The sequence below is a fragment of the Hemicordylus capensis genome, chromosome 2 (assembly GCF_027244095.1).
Source record: "Hemicordylus capensis ecotype Gifberg chromosome 2, rHemCap1.1.pri, whole genome shotgun sequence".
Taxonomy (NCBI): domain Eukaryota; kingdom Metazoa; phylum Chordata; class Lepidosauria; order Squamata; family Cordylidae; genus Hemicordylus; species Hemicordylus capensis.
Window position 1 is genome coordinate 25,865,035 of NC_069658.1, and position 20,845 is coordinate 25,885,879.

Genomic DNA, 20,845 nt, shown 5'->3' on the forward strand with positions numbered 1-20,845 from the left:
GCAAATACAGAGAAAGCCTGCTCCTGAGTCGCCACCAGATGAGCCGGCGGCATCTGGAAATGGACCTCTCTCGGTGACCTTAATGTGCAGTGGGAATCATGCAGAAGAAGGCGCTCTCCCAGGTAACCCAGTCCTAAGCCATTTAAGGTAATTACCTGCACTTTGTATTTTGCCTGGAAACCTTTTGGCAGCCAATGCAATTGTTTTAAAACAGGCATAATATGGTCTCTCCAAGAAATCCTAGAGACCAATTCAGCCGCTGCATTTTAGACCAACTGAAGTTTCCGAACTACATACAAAGGCAGCCCCATATAGAGTGCATTGCAGTAGTCAAGCCTAGAGGTTACCAGAGTGTGCACCACAGTTTTGAGATCATTATCTTCAAGGAACAGACGCAGCTGTCGTATCAACCAAAATTGATAGAAAGCACTTCTGGCCATAGCCTCAACTTGAGAGTCTAGAGTGAGGCCTTGATTCAGAAGCACTCCAAGGCTATGTACCTTTTCCTTCGGGGGGAGTGCAACTCCATTCAGAACAGGAAGATCTATCACATCCCTTGGAGAATGACTCCTTTCCATGAATACCACCATCTTATTTGGATTCATTTTCAATTTATTATCCCTCATCCAGTCCATTATTGCCTGTAGGCAGGCATTCAGGGGGGTTATGCTATTTCCTGATGATGTCATGGAGATGTAGATGTGGGTGTCATCAGCATATTGATAACACTGCTCCAAATTTCCTGCTGATCTCACCCATTGGTTTCATGTAGATGTTAAAAAGCATCAGAGATAGAATGGAGCCCTAAGGGATACCATACAATAGCTCTCATTTCAGAGAGCAACTTTCTCCTAGTGACACCATCTGGAATCTACCAGAGAGAGAAGAATGGAACCATCTCGAAACATTACCACCTATTCCCAAATCTCTCAAACAATCTAGAAGGATAGCACGATCAATAGTATCAAAAGCCATAGAAAGGTCCAAAAGAGCCAACAGAGTCACACTCCCTCTGTCCATTCCTTTGTAGTGATCATCCATCAGGCTTACCAAGGCTGTCTCTACCCCATAGCCTGCTCTAAAGGCCCAGGGGCAGAGCCACCATTGGCCAAACAGGTTCAAAGAACCCAGGCCGTGCCCAATCAGGGGCCGCGCCTCGTGGCCCCCATATGCCCCCCATGTCTGACATCAGACGCAGGGGTGCTGGTTTAGCTCCCGAGCAGGGGCCACGCGGCCCCCATTCGGGTGTTAAATGGCCACTGTGCTCACGCTACAGCCAGGAGTGGCTCTTCTCTGCCTTTAAGGCAGGGAAGAGCTGTTCTGCCTAAGTCTAGCTCCTGAAGGGCAAATGCAGCACCGGCTGGACTCCAACTCCCAAACAGAGCCACGCAGCTCCATTCAGGAGCCAGACCACACACCCCACATCTGACATAGATGTGGGGGTGTAGCTAGCCCCTGCATCTGATGTCAGACACGGGGGCGGGGTGAGCGGGCCCACCACGGCAGGCATACACGGGTCACTGGCGGTCATGCTCCACGCTTGTCCCCGCCCCATCCCTCCAGGTAGCTTGCAGGGGAAACAAAATAAGGCAGTTCACACAATCAAAAACTGGGTAGGCCAAGTGACCTACCCAGCTCTGGGAATTGTGTGCACTCCCAATTTCCGAATATATGTGCACACAAACTGCCTTGATACTGCTGCCCAGAACAAAAGTCATTCCACACACAGATGAAGAAAAATTAGAGAAACACTAGGTGGACCCAGTAGATTTGAACCGAGTAATGCTCTGTCCAGGAGTTCTCAAACTGGGGTTGATCAGGGTTGTCCAACTGCAGGTGGGCCCCTCGTGGGAGGCTCGGAGATTCTGAGCCATCAACTGTGGCATCACCTTCTTCCACTACCAGGCAAGACCTTGGTAGGTCGAATCCCCCCTGACAAAGGACCCTCACACTGGATTTGTCTTCGGGATGTGTTTTGTGACAACATTGTTACCTTTCTTGCTGCATCTAAGTAGGCGGCCTCCACAGTGTTACCCCCGATAACCATTTCCCTGACCCCTCTTCCTCCTTGCAGCCCAATCAACCCCCACTCAAGTCATTCCCAAGAGTCAAGGGATGCAGTGCAGATGGTCCCAGCAGGAAGAGGGGATTCCCAGAAAGCACCTTCTGTGTGCAGTCGAAAGGCACATAGTCTCTGCCCAGTTTCCAGAAATTTTGCCATCCCTCCACAACCACCCATGCTTTGAGCCATCTCCCAAGTCCTTTTTTCGGACCCCACCCTTGCATGTGGATTGCTCATTAAAGAAAAAAAGCCATTCAAGGAATATATAAGGTTGTTTTGTCAAATCCTTGGCTACCATCCACAGTGACTTTAGGCAAAACTGTTGTGATAGATCCATTCACAATAATCAGATGGCGAACTCACAACAGTATATATGTGCTGATATGTTGATATATTGGAATTTGTTTGGTGTTTTTGTTGCAGTGGCTTATGGCTAAGGCAGTAGAGAGACAGAGATCTGGGAATATGTGGGTAATAATGAATACAAACCCCAGGAGCAAAAGGCTGAAAGGAGGTTAGAAGACACAGTGGTAGAGCATTGGAACATAGGAAGCTGCCATATACTGAGTCAGACCATAGGTCCATCTCGCTCAGTATTGTCTACACTAGGGATTCTCAACATTGGGTCCCCAGATGTTACTGGACCTTAACTCCCATAATCCCCAACCAAAGGCCACAGGGGCTGGGGATTATGAGAGTTGAAGTCCAATAACAGCTGGGGACCCAACGTTGAGAATCCCTGGTCTACACAGACTGGCAGCAGGCAGGAATCTCTCTCAGCCCTATCTTGGAGATGCCAGAAGGAACTTGGAACCTAGAACTTGGAACTTTTCAGAGTGGCTCCATCCCCTAAGAGGAATATCTTACAGTGCTCACACTTCCAGTCTCCCTTTCATATGTAACCAGGGTGGACCCTGCTTAGCTAAGGGGACAAGTCATGCTTGTGACCACGAGACCAGCTCTCTTCCCTTCTTCTCTCTTCTAGACTTTGCATAGAGCAGGCCCCTGGTTCAATCCCTGCAATCAACAGTTAAAAGGGTTAGGTAGCAGTTGATGGGAAGATGTCTGCTAGTCAGAGCAGACAATTGGACCAGTTGTCTGACTCAGTATAAGGCAGCTTCATGCTATGTGTCTACATATCCAGTGGATGTTTCCAGAAGTCATTTTGGTGCCCTAGAATTTGACCAGAGAATACCATATTTACCCGAATCAAAGACAACTCTGAATTTAAGGTGACCTTAGAAAGCTGTTGCTAAATCCAAGTTATACCTGCATTTACTCAAAGGAAACAGGACTCTGAACTGAAGACGACCTCCCAATTTCTAACATCAAAAAACTTGGAAAAAACCTAGTCTTGGATTCAGGTAAATATGGTATATGTTCAAATGTATTATGCCCAAGCATGACAACAGAGTACTGTATTATGCCCAAGCATGACAACAGGGACAGTCCTGGAGTGATTTTTTTGCTGAACTGTGGTTGTTTCCAATGGTAGAGGAGGCAGCCAGCAAAGGGAGAGGAGAGCTGGTCTGTGGTAGCAAGCATGACTTGTACCCTTAGCTGTGCAGGATCTACCCTGGTTGCATATGAATGGGAGACTAGAAGTGTGAGCACTACAAGATATTCCCCTCAGGGGACAGAGCCACTCTGGGAAGAGCAGAGCAGAAGTTTCCAAGTTCCTCCCTGGGTTTCTCCAAGATAGGGCTGAGAGAGATTCCTGCCTGCAACCTTGGAGAAGCCGCTGCCAGTCTATGAAGACAATATTGAGCTAGATAGACCAATGGTCTGACTCAGTATATGGCAACTTCCTATGTTCCTAAAGGGGGAGAGGCGAGGTGGTGGTGGTGCATTCTTGCCATCCCACTAGCGTCCCAATAATCTGCTGCTTGAGGTAACTGCCTCACCTCACCTCATGGTGAGGACTGTCCTTGCCCCCATGGGTATGTTCAAGAGATAGTATCAGTGAATAGCACTTACTTCTTGGCATCCTTCCTCCTCATTTTATGGACCCAGATGCTCCACCAATGCCACCCTCAGTTCCCATTATCCTTGTCTGAGAGCAGACTAGAAGTGACATCATGGTGATAAAACTCCATTTCCATGTGGCCTTTAGCTCTAGGCCTGGGAGATCTGCTTTCCCAGGAGGGTCTTGAAATTATCTCCACGTCTGCTCTGTAACTGTATGCAGAGAATGCTGCTGCCCCACTGCCAGCACTTTTCAATTAGGCCGTGAACTCTGACCCCCATTTCCAGAGGTCAGAATGCAATGGCTGGTTGTCTAGCTGGAAATCTAGTTTTTAATGTGGCACTATGACCCCTACCTGCAGAAACTGGCCCATGGCTCATCTTTCAGGAAAATGCAGTCTTACATGGTTATTTCCACCACCACCCCCCACTTGTCAACAAGTATCATCATCTGAGTTCTGAGAAAATGAAATTCCCTGGATGTTATAGAAGTAATTGAGCTAGGAGTCTGAGGTCCCAAATTCATATCTCTGCTCACCCTTGAACTTACTCAGGAGCAGCAACCAAGTCTGCCTCAGCCACAGTGACAGTGGCAGAAAAAATACTGAGAGAGGAGTACAGGTGGGGCAAAGTGCATGCTGAGGGTGTGAGCTGCTTCCTGAAAAGTGAAATCATGGCATTTTTTGCATTAACACTCCCATCCTAACTGTATTTCATCTGAAGTAAATTATATTGATTTTTTAAATGGAGTTTAAAGTTCTTTCCCCTGTCTGAGTTCCATCACCGACAGATTGGGATCTTACTAAATTAGTTTCTTAACACAATCCTTCCCGCTCCCCAGCAGATCAGATTTTAAAAGATGTACTGAGATGTCTGTGGATTCCATACAGTCCAGATATTTGCATAAAATATACATATTTAATTGCATGCTGCTCACCATGTTGCACCAGCTGTTTGCTTAAGAAATATGGGGGGGGTATGTGACAAAATAAATGTCAAAATCTGTATTATTTTTGGTGAGGGGAGGGAAGTCTGTAGTTTTTCAAGGAAGATAGCTGAATTAAAGGAAACCAAGAGAAGTTTGCACATAATGGAAATAGAGAGGGGTGTGTGTGTGTGTGTGTGTGTGTGTGTGTGTGTGTGTGTAGAGGTGGGCCCAGAGGGAAAAGTAATTTGGGGGGCAAGTTTGCCTCCGCCGATGCTGCCTATATTCAGCTACCGAAATGAGGATAGGTATAATAATGATGGTCTGCCTCACAGTTTTGTTGTAAGGATTACAACAAAATGGGAAATAAGGTTGTAACTCAGTGATAGTGCATCTGCTTTGCATGCAGAGGGTCTGAGCTGCAGTCCATGGCAGCATCACCAGGAGGCTTTACACACGGCTTCTATCCTGAATCTCCTTCAGGAGAGAGTGTGTGCATCCACACACCAGCCAAACTTACCCCAAAGTCCCTTTGACATCCTTGGACCCACTCCACACACAAGTCGGGCTTTGACTTGCGAATTCTAGCTTATCTCTGTGTATTTTCGGGTTTTAAAAATGCTGGTTTTAAGCTACTTTTTCTGAAAACACCAGAGCAAATGGGGAGAAACACTGACGCAGAATCATTAGCATGATAAGAATGACTCTCTTTACAAATGCAGATATAGCTCTTTAGTAATCTCTCCCCCATCCTCACCCATTGGCTAGAAGGAAAACATGGAGGCATGCCATGTGAACTTGCAAAAACAAAAACCGAGAGTAGAGGGGCAGGGGCGTATCTAGGGTGGGGCAGGCAGGGCGCGTGCCCTGGGAAATCCAACAGAGTATCTGGGAAAAGTCAAATTCTCCATTTATTTTTAAAACTTATGTAATGGTGATGCTACAATACATAGTAGAGAATTAGATAGGCACTTCTTTTCAGTTTCCCAAGTACACTTCCACATAGTATTTGGGTATTTCATGAGCCCCAGCATACTGAAATTTGTAGTTTTCAAGCATTTTTTGTTCTGGCTACATCCACCGCTAAATAATTTTTGAAATATTAAAAGATTAACGAGGTTGACTTGTATTTTTCAGCTGATATTGTGGTAAAGTTATCTGAAAGATGGGTGTCAGATGTTTGAACAGGGGGCGCAATTTCAGTGTTTGCCCTAGGCTCTATTTTCCCTAGATACGCCACGGGGCTGCTTCCCTCAATGTCACGAGTGTGATTTGAAGTGGCTTCACTCTGCATTTACCCCGCAGTATGAAGCCATGTGCAAATAACAACCAGGTAGGGCTGGGAGAGACTCCTGCCTGAAACCTTGGATAGTTGCTGCCAGTCTAGCTCCATTGGTCTAGTCTAGTGTCTAGAATGAGCACAGTAAACCAAGGGCCTGACTCTGTATAAGGCAGCTTTCTGTGTTTCTCAGATACAGTCTATGCCAGGCCTGCCCAACTGGTGATCCTCCAAGACCAACACAGCCTACCAGCCATGAATTGTAATCTACAACCATGTTTTGATATTCCCACCTCTTGGTTTTTGCCGTTTACTAAGCCCAAAGAGAGAGGGGGGAGAAAAATGATGCCACACCAGCAAATTGGGGGAGAAAGGGGGAGGAACTTCTGAAGAAACTGGTAAATTTCAATACATTTATTCAGTATGTCTTTTTATTAGTACATTTACAATAGGTTTGTTCAGTATTGCCTTACACGATTCGAGCCAAGAATGCTCATCCTCAGAGGCAATTCTTGGGTAACTACAATTGATCACAATGACTTATGTTTGTTTCTCTGGAAATATCACTAATGTATTAATAAAAAGACACACCAAATAAATTTACTGAAATTTACCAGCACCTTTGAGAGTTCTTTCCCCCACTCCCCCCCCCCCAGTTTACTAAGCCCCCAGTGGACTGCCATACTTTGAGTTTGGTGAGTAAAAACTCCAGCAAGGCTAATGTGCGTAGATATATACTGGCCCAATGGTAAACTCCTCCTGTATTCTACCAAAAAAACCCCACAGGGCTCTGTGGGTGCCAGGAGTTGAAATCGACTTGACGGCACATTTTACCTTTATCTGTATCTATACATATACACGTGTACACACACACACACACACACACACTGAGTCCTGACTGGGGATTTTGCTGTAGAGTAACCCTCACCTGGACAAAGTAACACAAAGATCTTTCTAACAAACAGAAACAAGTTTCTTTTCTTCCATGCATCAAGAATGTACTGTGGGCACGTTATTTTTCCTTTTCCCCTTTTCTTTTTGATTGCTCGGCATCCTGAATGATCAGGCTGAGTGGCTGGCTTAAGAAGTTACTATGATGAACTCGCCTCTAATTAAACTGAAGTAATTCACAGTGTTACATCATACTTATTTAACATTAGGAGATCCCATGCAACTAACTGGAAGTCCTTTTTCAGATGCAAAGGGCCTTTGAGAGTGCTTGTTGTGTGTCCCCCACCCCCAACCACTAGTTTTCTGAAGGGGCAACTTTAAACCTTTTAGATGGGAGGGGGGAATAGAAGCGGATGCTGTTCTAAATGTCCCGAACATAAAAGGGCAGCCTTTTCAGGTCTCCAGTAAGCAGGTATCAGCTGTGTTTTGTTACTGCAAAATTTTGTGTGGCTATTCTCTGTGCTCCTGCGTTTCTGATTCTTGGCGCTGGGACAGTCAGTCCTTTGTACTCCGACATTACAATGAGGCAGCCCAAGAGAAAGAGCCTTGGTCCGAGGCTGTCAGCTGTTACTAATCACTGTTCTATGGCTTGCTGTGAATCCCCGCTAGTCCCTGCCTCCTGCTCTGCTTAGCACACATAAAGAAGATAAATTACTCTCTTCGTTTCCCTTCAAAAAGCATATTGTCTGGTGCATTCCGATACTCTGAGGGAAAGATGGAATCATGCGAAGAGTTAAATTGGTATCTAAACAGCCCCCACAGCAGGGCCCTGCCCTGGCAGATGTGAAGAGCAGGAAGTGTACCGCTGTGCTGGGCATCTGAAAGTTTCTTGTTACTTTGCACTTGCCCAGTTTGGGAGTATAAATCAGTTGCAGCAGCCCCAAGGACAAGCGTCTGGAGCTCCTTTGGAGCCGGGATTCACCAGCCCTTGAACCTGGTTGCAGGGCCATCACTCAGCCCGGGAACATGGGGAGTGATAATAAAAGCATGAGTGCATCTGTGCATGGGCAAAGTGCCTCCCAAGCACTGCTGAGCAATCACAATTAGCTCACAAGACCTCTGGACCTCAGCCCCGGAATTCCTGATCCATGACCCAAATGAATACAGTCCTTCATCAGTTCATTGGAGGTGCCTATAAGAACTATCTGTATTTCTGTAGGACTTTTTATACATCATGTGGTACAGATTTATAATTTCTATACAGTGTATGCCGAAACCCTCTTCAGTCATTCAAAAAATGGGTACGGTGTACCCAAGGACAGGGGGAACTTAGGAGTGCCAACCCATACCCTGTAGTCACATCCCCTTTTATCCCTGATTTCAGGGATAACTTGCAGAGGCAAGTTCTGAACCTGAGGATCATTTCTCTATGATTTAAAATGCTGGCGAAAGAGGGCTAAATTATTGATACGTACGTGTGTACAATTATTCACACGTTATGTTCAGCCCTATGGCAGGTGAGGCTGATCCCAGAAGTAGCACTATAACCAGGGGCGTAGCTAGGGGAGAGGGAGCCTGTGTTCATCCCTCTCTCTGGCGGCCCCCCAGAGTGAGGGAGATAATGAAGAAAATAGGGAGGGATGGAGCTGGAGGGCCCTCAGGAGCTGGGGGCCCGTGTTCTTTGAACCCTTTCGTTCAATTATAGCTACGCCCCTGACTATAACCCCAGAATCAAGGAAGTGTTTGTTTTTTGCCTGAAATGACAACTGATCACTTGACTCTGTGAATCTATGCCATGTTTAGTGTGCTGTGATAGCTAGTATAAGCCTAAAAGAACTGCTGTAGCCTAGTCTGGTGATTCTGGTTACAACTTTACTCAATAATCCTTTAACTTTAATATATATTGTAGTCGGGGTGTGTGTGGCTGTGGTGGCTGAAAACCTCCTTGTACCTGAGGCAGGGTGCCAAATTTGGCTCCTCTTACACACCTTCTTCCCTCTCTTTCCTTTAAAGTGAGATGCAGGAGACCATCTTGCTGCCATGCTGGCTCCCCAGTAATCTGCTGTCAGAGGCAACTACATCACCTCACCTCATGGAAGGGCCACCCTGCACTGTACATGTTTTTGAAAATGGTTCAGAAACTTCAACTTGCTCACAGTTCTGCTGCCTAGATTACTAACGGGGCAACCCAACAGAGCATATTAAACCTATTCTATTCCAATTAATTGGCTCCCGGTTGGCTTCTAGACTAGGGATTTGCTTCCAGACTAGGGATTTTGTGCTTTGTTTCGAGCTCGAAACAAAATACAGATGGCTGAAATGTTTCTTCGAAACAGTGGTTGACCCGGTTGTTTCCACGAAACAAAACTTGAAACATTTTTAATGTTTCGGCCATAGCAAACAATACGGGAACTTGAAACATCCCATTGTTCCCCATTGTAGTTTCTATGAATACCAAAGTTGGTTTAGTGGTAGGGTATGATGGGTTCTTCCTACCACCCAACCCACAAAAGAAATGGGCAAGCAGGCAGTTTTTAACACATTTTTAACCTTTGTCCCAAACCCCCATGGGATCGCAAGCCAGTGCCAAACCAATCAGCAAGGCAAAACAGGCCTCCAAAATAGCACTCAAAGCGTTAAAATGTTTCTATTTATTTATTTATTTAGAGTATTTTTATACTGCCCAAAACTTGCATCTCTGGGCAATTTATACTTAAAATCATTTAAAACATCAAATCATTTAACAATTCAAATCATTAAAATTTCGATTTAGACATTGAAAACCCAATATTAAAAATAGTAAAGCTATAAATCTAATTAAAAGCGTGGGTGAATAAATGTGTCTTCAGCACGTTTTTAGAAGTTGCCAGAGATTGGGAGGCTCTTATCTCAACAGGGAGTGTGTTCCAAAGTCCAGGGGCAGCAATAGAGAAGACCCGTTCTGGAGTAGCCGCCAAACAAGTTGGCAGCAACCGCAGACTAGACTCTCCAGATTAACAACAGGTGGTGGGGCTCATGGTGAAGATGTTCTCTTAAACATCCAGGGCCTAAGCTGTTTAGGGCTTTATAGGTAATAACCAGCACCTTGTATTTTGCCCAGAAATGTATCGGCAGCCAGTGTACTTCCTTCAACTGAGGAGTAATATGGACTCTCCTAGATGACCCAGAGACCAACCTGGCTGCCGCATTCTGAACTAACTGCAGTTTCCGGACCATGTACAAAGGCAGCCCCACATAGAGCGCATTGCAGTAATCCAGCCTAGAGGTTAAGAGCATATGTCCCACCTTTTTGAGATCATTCATTTAAAAAAAAAAAGATACAGCTGGCGTATCAGCTGAAGCCAATAAAAAGGACCTCTGGCCTTTGCCTCAACCTAGGACACGAGGGAGAGGTTCGGATCCAGAAGTACCCCCAGACTGCGTATCTGTTCCTTCTGGGGGAACATGACCCTATCCAGGACCGGCAGATCAAAATTGTCTCCCGAGTTCCAACCCCGCACAATAAGTACCTCTGTCTTATTTATTATTTTTAAATTATTTATTCAATTTCTATACCACCCTTCCAAAAATGCTCAGGGCAGTTTACACAGAGAAATAATAAATAAATAAGATGGATGCCTGTCCCCAAAGGGCTCACAATCTAAAAACAAACACAAGATAGAAACCAGCAACAGTCACTGGAGGTACTGTGCTGGGGGTGGAGAGGGCCAGTTACTCTCCCCCTGCTAAATAAAGAGAATCACCACGTTAAAAGGTGCCTCTTTGCCAAGTTAGCAGGGGTAGCAGGTTAGCAGCTTATTTGACATGGGATTGATTTTTTCCGAGCTCTAAACAGGCCCTTTATTTTAAGGGTGTTTGTTTTGATCTCGAAACATTCAAAATGGCCCATTGCAAATAAAAATGTTTCAACTTCAAAACGTTTTGCACGTATCTATTCCAGACTCAATTCAAAATGTGTTTTAAATGGTGTTTGTTTTTATATTTTAAACTTCTTGTGCACCACCCAGAGCTTTAGGATGGGGCAGTCTAGAAATTAGATAGATAGATAGATAGATAGATAGATAGATAGATAGATAGATAGATAGATAGATAGATGGTTTTGGCCTTTAAAGCCCTTTATAATCTGGTTCCAAACTATCTTAATGACCACCTACTCCCAACTGCTCGGCCTCTGACATCTGCCACTGAGGCCCAGTTCTCTGTCTTGCCATTAACAGGGTACCAGGGTAGTCTCTTAGTTACAGAACTTTTGTATATAACTCCATAGTATTGGAACTCTTAGAGAGTTCTGAATGGCCCCCTCATGCATTGTTTCTAAAGGGAAATGAAAGCCTTTCTGTCTCATAAAGCCTTCTCTCTTCATTTTATATGTTTGCTGCTGGATTGTGATTTTTATTGTTTGCTGTTCTTATCTGTATTTTATTATACAGTTTTATTGCAATGTGTGTGTGTGTGCAATACGTTCGTGCGTTTTCAAATTTTATGTGTAGACCACCTTGAGTTTACTGGTTTTTTTGGAAAGTAAAGTTATTTCTATATGTCATTTTAAGCCATTTTGGAAGCATTCCTGATATACTTCATAATTAAATAGAGAAGCAAACATAGAATACATTTGTCATGTATTGGTAGGTACAAATTGCAATGCATTCTGAAAACATAGTTACATTCCTGGCTGCCACTTCAAATTTACTCTCTCCAAGCCAAGGGTAGTTAATAGGTACAAACAGGCCTGTCCTTAGGGCAAGGCAACCAGGACAATCGCCCCAGGCCGCATGCTGGGACAGGCCCTGCAGGGGAGCAACCTGCCCTGCAAAAAAATTGACCTTCCTCCCCTCTCCCAGCTCAACCAACCTGTAGAGCTACAGCCTGCAGGAGCTACACGCAGGCTAGCCTGCTATCCAAAGGCTCCCTGCACAAGAGGAGAAGCTGCTAAAACTCCCTTCCCCAACCAACTCTCAGCTGTTGAGCAGGTGTGTGGGGCTTCCAAGGGCTTCTGGAGCAGGCCTCTCTGAAGGCCTCCCAGTTTCCTGAAGCTCTTTCCAGTCCTTGAAGCTCACCCCACCAGAGCGCTGTGCACTGCATACCCGCTGTCTGCCCTGCCCTACAGCCCTGGGATGTGCAGAGAACTCGTGCCTTCCTCCTCCTTCGCAGAGCCTGCAATGAAATGTATGGGATTTCCCTTTTTTCATAATTCCCCAACCCCTTGTATATTTATTGAATGGCTTCCTATAGGGCTTTGATATCAGGCACAGATATAGGGCAGGTTGGGAGGGCTCTGAATATTGAAATTGAAATGGATTGGACAAATTGCTTTTTTTAATATATATATATTTTTTAAAGTCCTGCAAGTGGCTTGTTTCATGGCAGAAAATTACAAAAACTTTTGAAACTGAAACCCTTCTTTGGACCATCATTCCACCCCATGTGGAGGAATCTGCCCTTTGCCTTCATACAAAGAGTAAAAGCACCCCACTTTTTGCCCCACCCTTCAGATCACCTGGAATGACTTGCATTGGGGCTTTGATATAGGGCGCAGATATAGGACTGGGTGGGAGGGCTCCGAATATTGAAATTGAAATGGTTTGGACAAATTGTTCTTAATATTTCCCCCCCTAAACATATCAAAAAAGTCCTATAAGTGGCTTGATTCATGACTTTTTATAAATTTTCCTTCTGCAGTAAAGCTGCCAAAAAGAATTCTATCCATAGAGTATTTCACAACTAGTGAAAGTAGGGCTAACTGTAAACATCTAAATAAACTTTATTTATTTTATTTGTACATGCACTATGCTCAAGTTGGTTTGCAATCCAGAATGTCTGAGTGAGAACTGTGAAGCAAGGGGCATGTGTTGTGCTTTTAACTTTCCCCCCTTACAAATGAACTATATGACCAAGCTGGTTGGACATGTCCAAAAACCGCACTCACTCGCTCGCACTATTTGCACAATATGTCATCAGTCAGTATGATTTTGTAATCTTACAAAAGGTGAAGGGGGCCCCGCACATGCTGATTCGCCCCCAGCCCCGCACCTCCCTAGAGATCAGTCCTGGCTACAAAGGTGAAACTCTTATAGCAGGCTGGCATTTTGTCCCATCTGTGCCTGGATTTACTCTGTGCTGGAGCACTGAGAATTGTAACACAGCAGACTATGTCCCAATTTTCAAGTAAAACAGGTAGAAATAGTCCATATTTATACTTTTCAAATATGAAAAGGGCCTTGCTGGATCAGAATGATTCATCTAACCCATTGGGTTATATACTGCACAGTGTTCCATGCATGTTTTAACACAATGTGCACACAGTTACACAAGAATGCTCTTTCACAAATGCAAACATTGCACAAAATGCATGATAGTCCAGCCATTGGAAATAATAGATGTAATATACCACAACTGTATGTGTGCAGTTGTTAGTGTTTGCATAAGAACACTCTTGTGTGACTGCACATATGTTGTGTTATAACACAGAGAGAACACCGCGCAGTAGGTGGGCCATTAAACTGTTTCCATCCATGGTCAGCCAGAAGCCTCCTGGAAACCACAAAGCAGGGCTTGAAGGCAACAGCAATTCCTCAGTATCTCAATACCAGCATCTGGAGTTCAAAGATGTATTGTGACTGAATGATGGTGTCTTGAATCATGTGTGCACCAAATTTCAGCTGCTGTTTGTTGTGGAAGGATGCTAGAAGCCAACAAGAAGGAGTAGAGAAACACCTCAACTTTGAAACTTCTGTGAATCACTGAAACTCACCCACCTAGAATTATTCTCAGATAGTGCTTGATCAGCTTGTTAGCATTTTATCTCAACAGTATATGCTTGCAGATTATTATTAAAATATTGTTATATACTGCTTTTCAACAAAAAGGTTCTCAAAATAGTTTACATAGCAAAAGGTGTGAGAAAATGGTTCCTTGTCCCCAAAGGGCTCGAAATTGAAAGCACACACACACACACACACGATGCCAGAGGAAAGTAAATACCAGCCAGCCACTAGAGAGATACTGGGCTGGGCTGAAAGGGGCTCATCGCTCCCTACTTGCTGAATATAAGATGTGAAGTGGGTCTGTGCAAACATTTGACTCTGAATACCCCAAATCGAATAAGCCACTCTCAGAAGAATAGAAGAACAGTGCTGCTGGATCGGGCCCAAGGCCTATCAAGTCCAGCATCCTGTTTCTCACAGTGGCCCACCAGAAGCCTCTGAGAAGCCCACTGGTAAGAGCTGAGCACATGCCCTCTCTGATGCTGTTGCTCCCCTGCAACTGGTATTCAAAGGCATCGTGTCTCTGGGGCTGGAGGTGGCCTATAGCCACCAGATTAGTAGTCATTGATAGACCTGTCCTCTGTTAATTTATCTAAGTCACTTATAAAGGCATCCAAGCTAGTGTCCATCACCACATTCTGTGGCAGAGAATTCCATAGATCATGAGGCGGGTCTCACGATCCGTGAGACTCGCTTTTTGCAAAGCTGCGGGGAGAGCGGGCTAAGCCCACTCTCCCCACAGACGATCGGGCAGGGAGCCCTGGGCGGCCGTATCGGCCACTCACATGATTTCCGGCTCCATGACGGAGCCGGCGGGGGCTGGGGAGCTTGGGGGCTGCGTGGCCCCTGGAACCCCCAGTATGCTCTGCGCGAGTGTGCAAGGCATACTGGGGAAATCCCTGGAGCCAGGAGGCGGCTTTTTGCCTCCCGGTCGGGGGTCATCTCGCAAGTAGCTGCAGCGCGGACCCAAGCCACGGAGTCATGCCACGGCTACTCACAATCAGGGAGCCTGGTTTTGCAGAGCGCTCGCTGTGCAAACCCAGGCTAAGGGCAGGGGCACTTAGGCGGGATACCCACCTAGGAACCACCAGGCTCGCAGCCAAGCCTGGTGGTTCCCACGATCGGGAAAAATCGGGCTAGACTTTCCTAGCCCAATTTTTCCTGATGGTGGGAATAGCCCCCATATATGGTGTAAAAAAATACTTCCTTTTGTCAGTCCTAAATTTCCCAGCCTTCAGTTTCATGAGATGACCCCTCATTCTCATGTTGTGAGAGAGGAAGAAAAATTTCTCTCTACTTCATACATAATTTTATACACCTCTATCATGTTCCCCCATAGTCACCTCTTTTCCAAACTAAAAAACCCCAGCTGTAGCCTTCCAGGCCCTTGATCATCTTGGTTGCCCTCTTCTGCAACTTTTCCAGTTCCACAATGTCCTCCTTAATATACAGCTACCAGAACTGCACTCAGTACTCCAGATGTGGCTGCACCATAGATTTGTATAAGGCCATTACAATATTAGTATTATTTATTTGCATTCCTCTTCCTAATGATCCCTAGCATGGAACTGGCCTTTTTACCGCTGCTGCACACTGTCATTAAGCAAGTGTGCTCTTACTATCCAAAATAATAGCTGTACTGTTGCACAACTCAATTTGCACAAATTTTGCATTTGCACATAAGCGCACTTGCACAACTGTGCTTACGTTGTCTTAGAACACATACGGAACATTGCACAGAATGTCAGGCACCATTCTTTCAGCAGTTCACCCCACTCTAGCAGTTTTCTGAGACGATTGAGAGTTCCAGTCTTGGGATATCTCGTACAAACTTGGGGGCAAAAAGGTTTAGTGATATAGTATTCAGTAGCCTTCAGAGAGGAACAGAGCATGCATAGTAGCCATCTTTCCACAAAAAGTGCATTTTATTTGTAATATTAGTTCATTTTTCTGAGTTGTACAGAACCTGGCTTTACACGTGTGCTTAATTTTGCTAGGAGTTGCAGCCCTGGACAGTAAAGCATCCGGGAAGATGGGACTCCGAGCAGTCATCTACTACATGAGTACCACAATCATTGCTGTCTTGATTGGGATAATCATGGTGGTCATCATCCATCCTGGAAAGGGGTCGAAGGAAAAAATGCACCGAGAAGGCAAAATTGTGCGAGTAACAGCTGCAGATGCCTTTCTGGATTTAATCAGGTAAGCCAGCATTTTCCATAAGCTTAGCAACATCCACATTTCACACCTACAACAGGTGTGTGACTGAATGAATTAACATTATACCATTACACTTTGAGCCATGCATCATCTTTTTCAAGCTAGCATCCTCAGCTCAAAAATAACTTAGAATTATAGAGTCAAAACACAGGTGGGACTAGAAACAGCAATACTTCTGTATTTTTTGAATAACTAAAATAGCAGTCATAGGAACATAGGAAGCTGCCTTATACTAGGGATGTGCGAAACGTTTCGGGTACAGAACGATCTGTACCTGAAACAGTGAATTTTGGGTGATTCGGATCCGAACCGAATCACCCACAAAGAGCCCCGAATAATTTTGGATCCGAAATGAATCACCCCTGTTTGGGATCCGAAATATTTGGATGTTTCGGCCCTCCATTTTGTGGCCAATAGATCCCCCTCCATTTTGAGCAATGACGTCTATTTGAATTTCCCGCCTTTTTGCCTCCCATTGACTTCAATGCAAAAAGGTCTGATGTGACGTCTGCTCGAATTTCGGGTCCCAGGGGCAAAATAGTGGGGTGGGGTGGTAGTGCCTAATGGGTGGAGGTTACCACCCCAATTGCAGAGGGATTGGGCAAAGGGCTGAATTTTGGTGAATTTCTGAAGTTTTAGTGTCTTTGGGGCAGATCGGGGGCATAACGTGGGATCTGGGCCAAAAGAGTGGGGTGGGGTGGTAGTGCCTAATGGGTGGAGGCTACAACCGCAATTGCAGAGTGATTGGGCAGAGGGCTGATTTTTGGTGAATTGTTGAAGTTTACGCATCTTTAAGGTTTCCCCCCATTAGGTATAATGGAGGGTGTATCGCTTCACGTCGGGGGGAAAGGGGTGTCCTAGAGCGGTGTGGGGTTGGTGGTAGTGCTGGGTAGGGGCAAGGAAGCTACCTGGATTTTTTCAAAGGATTTGGACAGAAGGCTGATTTTTGGTTAATTGTTGACGTTTATGCCTCTAAGGTTTTTCCTCATAAGTTATAATATAATGGAGCTTTCAGCAGCCCCATAAGTGCACTTGGGGGGTGCTGGGGTGGCCCAGAGCGAGTGGTGGTGTAGTGCACATAGGGTGCCAACCACCCCCATGGGTTTCTAACCCATGGCGTACAGGGTTCTGTTGTTTCTGAGGTATTCTGAGTGTGGATTCTATGATAGCAAATGAGATTTTCAATGAGACACCATGAATCCACTCTAATTTGCTATCATAGAATCCACACTCAGAATACCTCAGAAACAACAGAACCCTGTACTCGATGGGTTAGAAACCCATGTTCACTCCCTGGCATCTCCAGGTAGAATGGGGAGAGACTCCTGCCTGAAACCTTGGAGAGCTGCTGCCAGTTAGAGTAGACAATATTGAGATAGATGGAGCAAGGGTCTGACTTGGTATAAGGCAACTTCCTATGTACCTGTACTTCTCTTTGGCACCTATGAGAGCTTTCCTCCTGGAGCTCTTTGTAGCTTGTGGGGCGTGTTTGGGGCAGGACTGTAGTGTGGAGGGAAGGGATTAAATATCCACTCCTGTGTGGGGCAGGGGGGTGTTGTGGTCCTGATGCTGATCCCCCTCCCACAGCTGCTATTGTAATATAAAACAAGCGACTGAAGAACGAATGACTATTGTCACACCTGTTCTGACTCAGAGACCTCTAGTTTTCTTGCCATTTTAAAATCCGCTCACTTTCTTTCACTTGACATATAAATAAGTGAAATATCAGGTACAAAAATGGAAGGAGGTTTGGGGGAAAGTAGTCAAATATAAGTTCTAGAGCTGCAATGTTTATTCATTTAATTGGTTATCAGTTGAAATTAGGGATGTGCAAAATGTTTCGGATACAAAACATTTTGTACCCAAAACAGGCTGTTTCGGGTGTTTTGTAGACAAAACAAAACACCCATTTTCCAGATCCAAAAGTTTTGTATACAAAACAAAACGTCCCTGTTTCGGCTACAAAACATTTTGTTGTTTCGGACCTCCATTTTGTGGTGATCTCTGAGTCATTCTCCATTTTGTGTTTGACATCTCTTTGAATTTCCCACCCTTCCAGCCTTCTGATCAGTGACCTAAATCATGGGCTGACCTGCTGACAATTCCCTCCTTGTTCCCCATTGGCTCTTTTGCTTCTTGCCACTCTTTACTGACCCCACATTGGCCAGGGGAAGGGTTGCTAACCCATGGGGTGCTGGGTTCTGTTGTTTCCGTGGTGTTCTGAGTGCAGATTCTCTGGTAGCATGTGAGAGTGGATTCTTGTTTTTCACTGAAAATCTCATATACTACCAGAGAATCTACAATGAACACCTCAGAAACACAAAACCCAGTACCCCAAGGGCTTGTGGGTATGGAGGTGGTTGGCACCCTATGTGCACTACACAACCCCTCGCTCTGGGAAACCCCAGTGCCCCCCAAATGGCATTATGGGGCTGCTGAAACCTCCATTATTCCCTATGGGAGAAATCTTAAAAGACACGTAAACTTCAACAATTCACAAAAGATCAGCCCTTTGCCCAATGGAGAGGAGAACTGGTCTTGTGGTTGAGCATGACTTGTCTCCATAGCTAAGCAGGATCTGCCCTGGTTGCATATGAATGGGAGACTTGATGTGTGAGCACTGCAAGATATTCCCCTCAGGGTATGAAGCCACTCTGGGAAGAGCAGAAGGTTTCAAGTTCCCTCCCTGGCTTCTCCAAGATAGGGCTGAGAGAGATTCCTGCCTGCAACCTTGGAAAAGCCGCTGCCAGTCTGTGAAGACAATACTGAGCTAGATAGATCAATGGTCTGACTCAGTATATGGCAGTTCCCTATGTTCCTAATTCTTCTGAGATAATTCTGGAAGTTTCCTTGCCCCTTTTGTGCACTACCACCCACCACACTCCACTCTGGGTCATCCCTTTCCCCTTGATTTGAAGTGATACATGTGCTGGAATCCCCATTATTCCCTATGGGAAAATTCTTAAAGATGTGTAAATTTAAAAAATTCACAAAATATCAGCCCTTTGCCTAGTTCCTTTGAAATTTGGGTGGTAGCTTCCACCCATTGGACACTACCAGCACCACCCACTCTTTTTGCCCTGGTACCCTTTTTAAAAATCCAAATTGATTCGGATTCAGATTCTGAAAATTCGGCTACAAAACAAAACAGGGCTGATTCGGATTCAGAAAATTTGGGTATAAAACAAAACGGGGTTGTTTCGATTCGGATATAAATCGAAACAAGAAAATTCCAAAATGCACACCCCTAGTTGAAATTCTTTTGATCAATGAAAAAGGTGCTGCTGATTAATTGAGCAGTAGGCGCAGTGGGGAAGTAACTTGCCTAGCTAGCAAGAGGTTGCTGGTTCAAATCCCCGCTGGTATGTTTCCTAGACTATGAGAAACACCTATGAGAAACAGCAGTGATATAGGAAGATGCTGAAAGGCATCATCTCATACTGCACGGGAGATGGCAATGGTAAACGTCTCCTGTATTCTACCAAAGAAAACCACAGGGCTCTGTGGTCACCAGGAGTCGAAACCAACTCGACAGCACAACTTTACTTTAGGCTTTTAAAATGCAATTTTGCAGGTGCTTAAAATACAGCTGCATCATGCTTTCAGTGGCTGTTGTTGGTGTCTGCCTTGTGTTTCTTTTTAGATTGTGAGCCCTTTGGGGACAGGGGACCTTCTTATATGTGTATTATTTATGTTTCTATGTAAATCTCTCTTTGGTTGAAGAGCGGTATATAAATATCTGTCATCGTAGTAGTATGTGAAAGTGAAGAGGAAATGCCTCTTCCAAGGTGCCATCTGCCCACCTGCATTTTTGGATGATTCACACACATCTTGCAGCAAGCACCATCCTAAAAGAGGTACCATATTCCCTTCTCTGAGAAAGAGGAGAGATGTCTCTACTATTAAGGTGGCACTTCCAGTGATCTCTAAGTGCATCATTTAAAATGAAGAAATGATCCTTCCCCCCCCCCGAAATATTATTCTTATTCTATTCAAATACAAATATACGCAGATTTGACTATAACTTCTTATTAATCAATCCAGACTTCTGTAATTGAGTAAACAGCCCTATAAACCTATTCAGGCCCTTTTCTCAGTAAACCCCACAAAAGGTATAAAGTGGTCTGCAGTGTAATTAATACCAGGTTAACAGACATGAGGGCTTCTCCAGGGAGAACGTCTGTCAAGCGGAAATGATGCTCTGCTTGGGTGGCATTGGAGGGACGATCAACAACGACAAAGAATACTTAGATACTGCTTTTCAACAAATGATTCCAAAGCAGTTTACATAGAGAAATAACAAATAAATAAAACCACATATAGGAAAAGTGAAAGTTGGGGGTGGGATGAGTATATGTAATCAATTTTGAAGTACATTTGTTCACTTATGTGATAAGGCATAGATTGTTGCTCAATTGGTTTCAAAGGTTGGGCTGTGAAAAAGATCAGATAATAGCCCTATTCAGATGTTAAACAAAACAGCGCTCATGTGCTTACAAGTGCCAAAAGTGGATTGGCACATCACTGACCTGCTCCGTCTCACCATTCATGGTTGAGACAGTGATGGCCTGCAGAAGGAAATGCTGTTACTGTGATGGCCGTTGCTTCCCTGATTGGCAGGCTGAAATCCAATTTCTTTTTGGTGCAGTATTTAGTGGTGGGAAAATGCAAGCCTCTGGAATTACACAGAACTCTTAAATCAGGCAAAAGATTTGGGGCAATAAACAAAGGTTGCCTTA

At 44.8% G+C, this 20,845-nt stretch overlaps 1 protein-coding gene across 1 annotated transcript in view; it reads left to right on the top strand.

The window, feature by feature from the left end:
- SLC1A3 (solute carrier family 1 member 3) overlaps positions 1-20,845 on the top strand; it is an 89,367-nt gene that overhangs the window by 44,493 nt on the left and 24,029 nt on the right. The window contains exon 4 of the mRNA XM_053299997.1: positions 15,884-16,088. Coding sequence (XP_053155972.1) covers positions 15,884-16,088 — 205 coding nt within the window. The remainder of the gene's footprint in view (positions 1-15,883; positions 16,089-20,845) is intronic.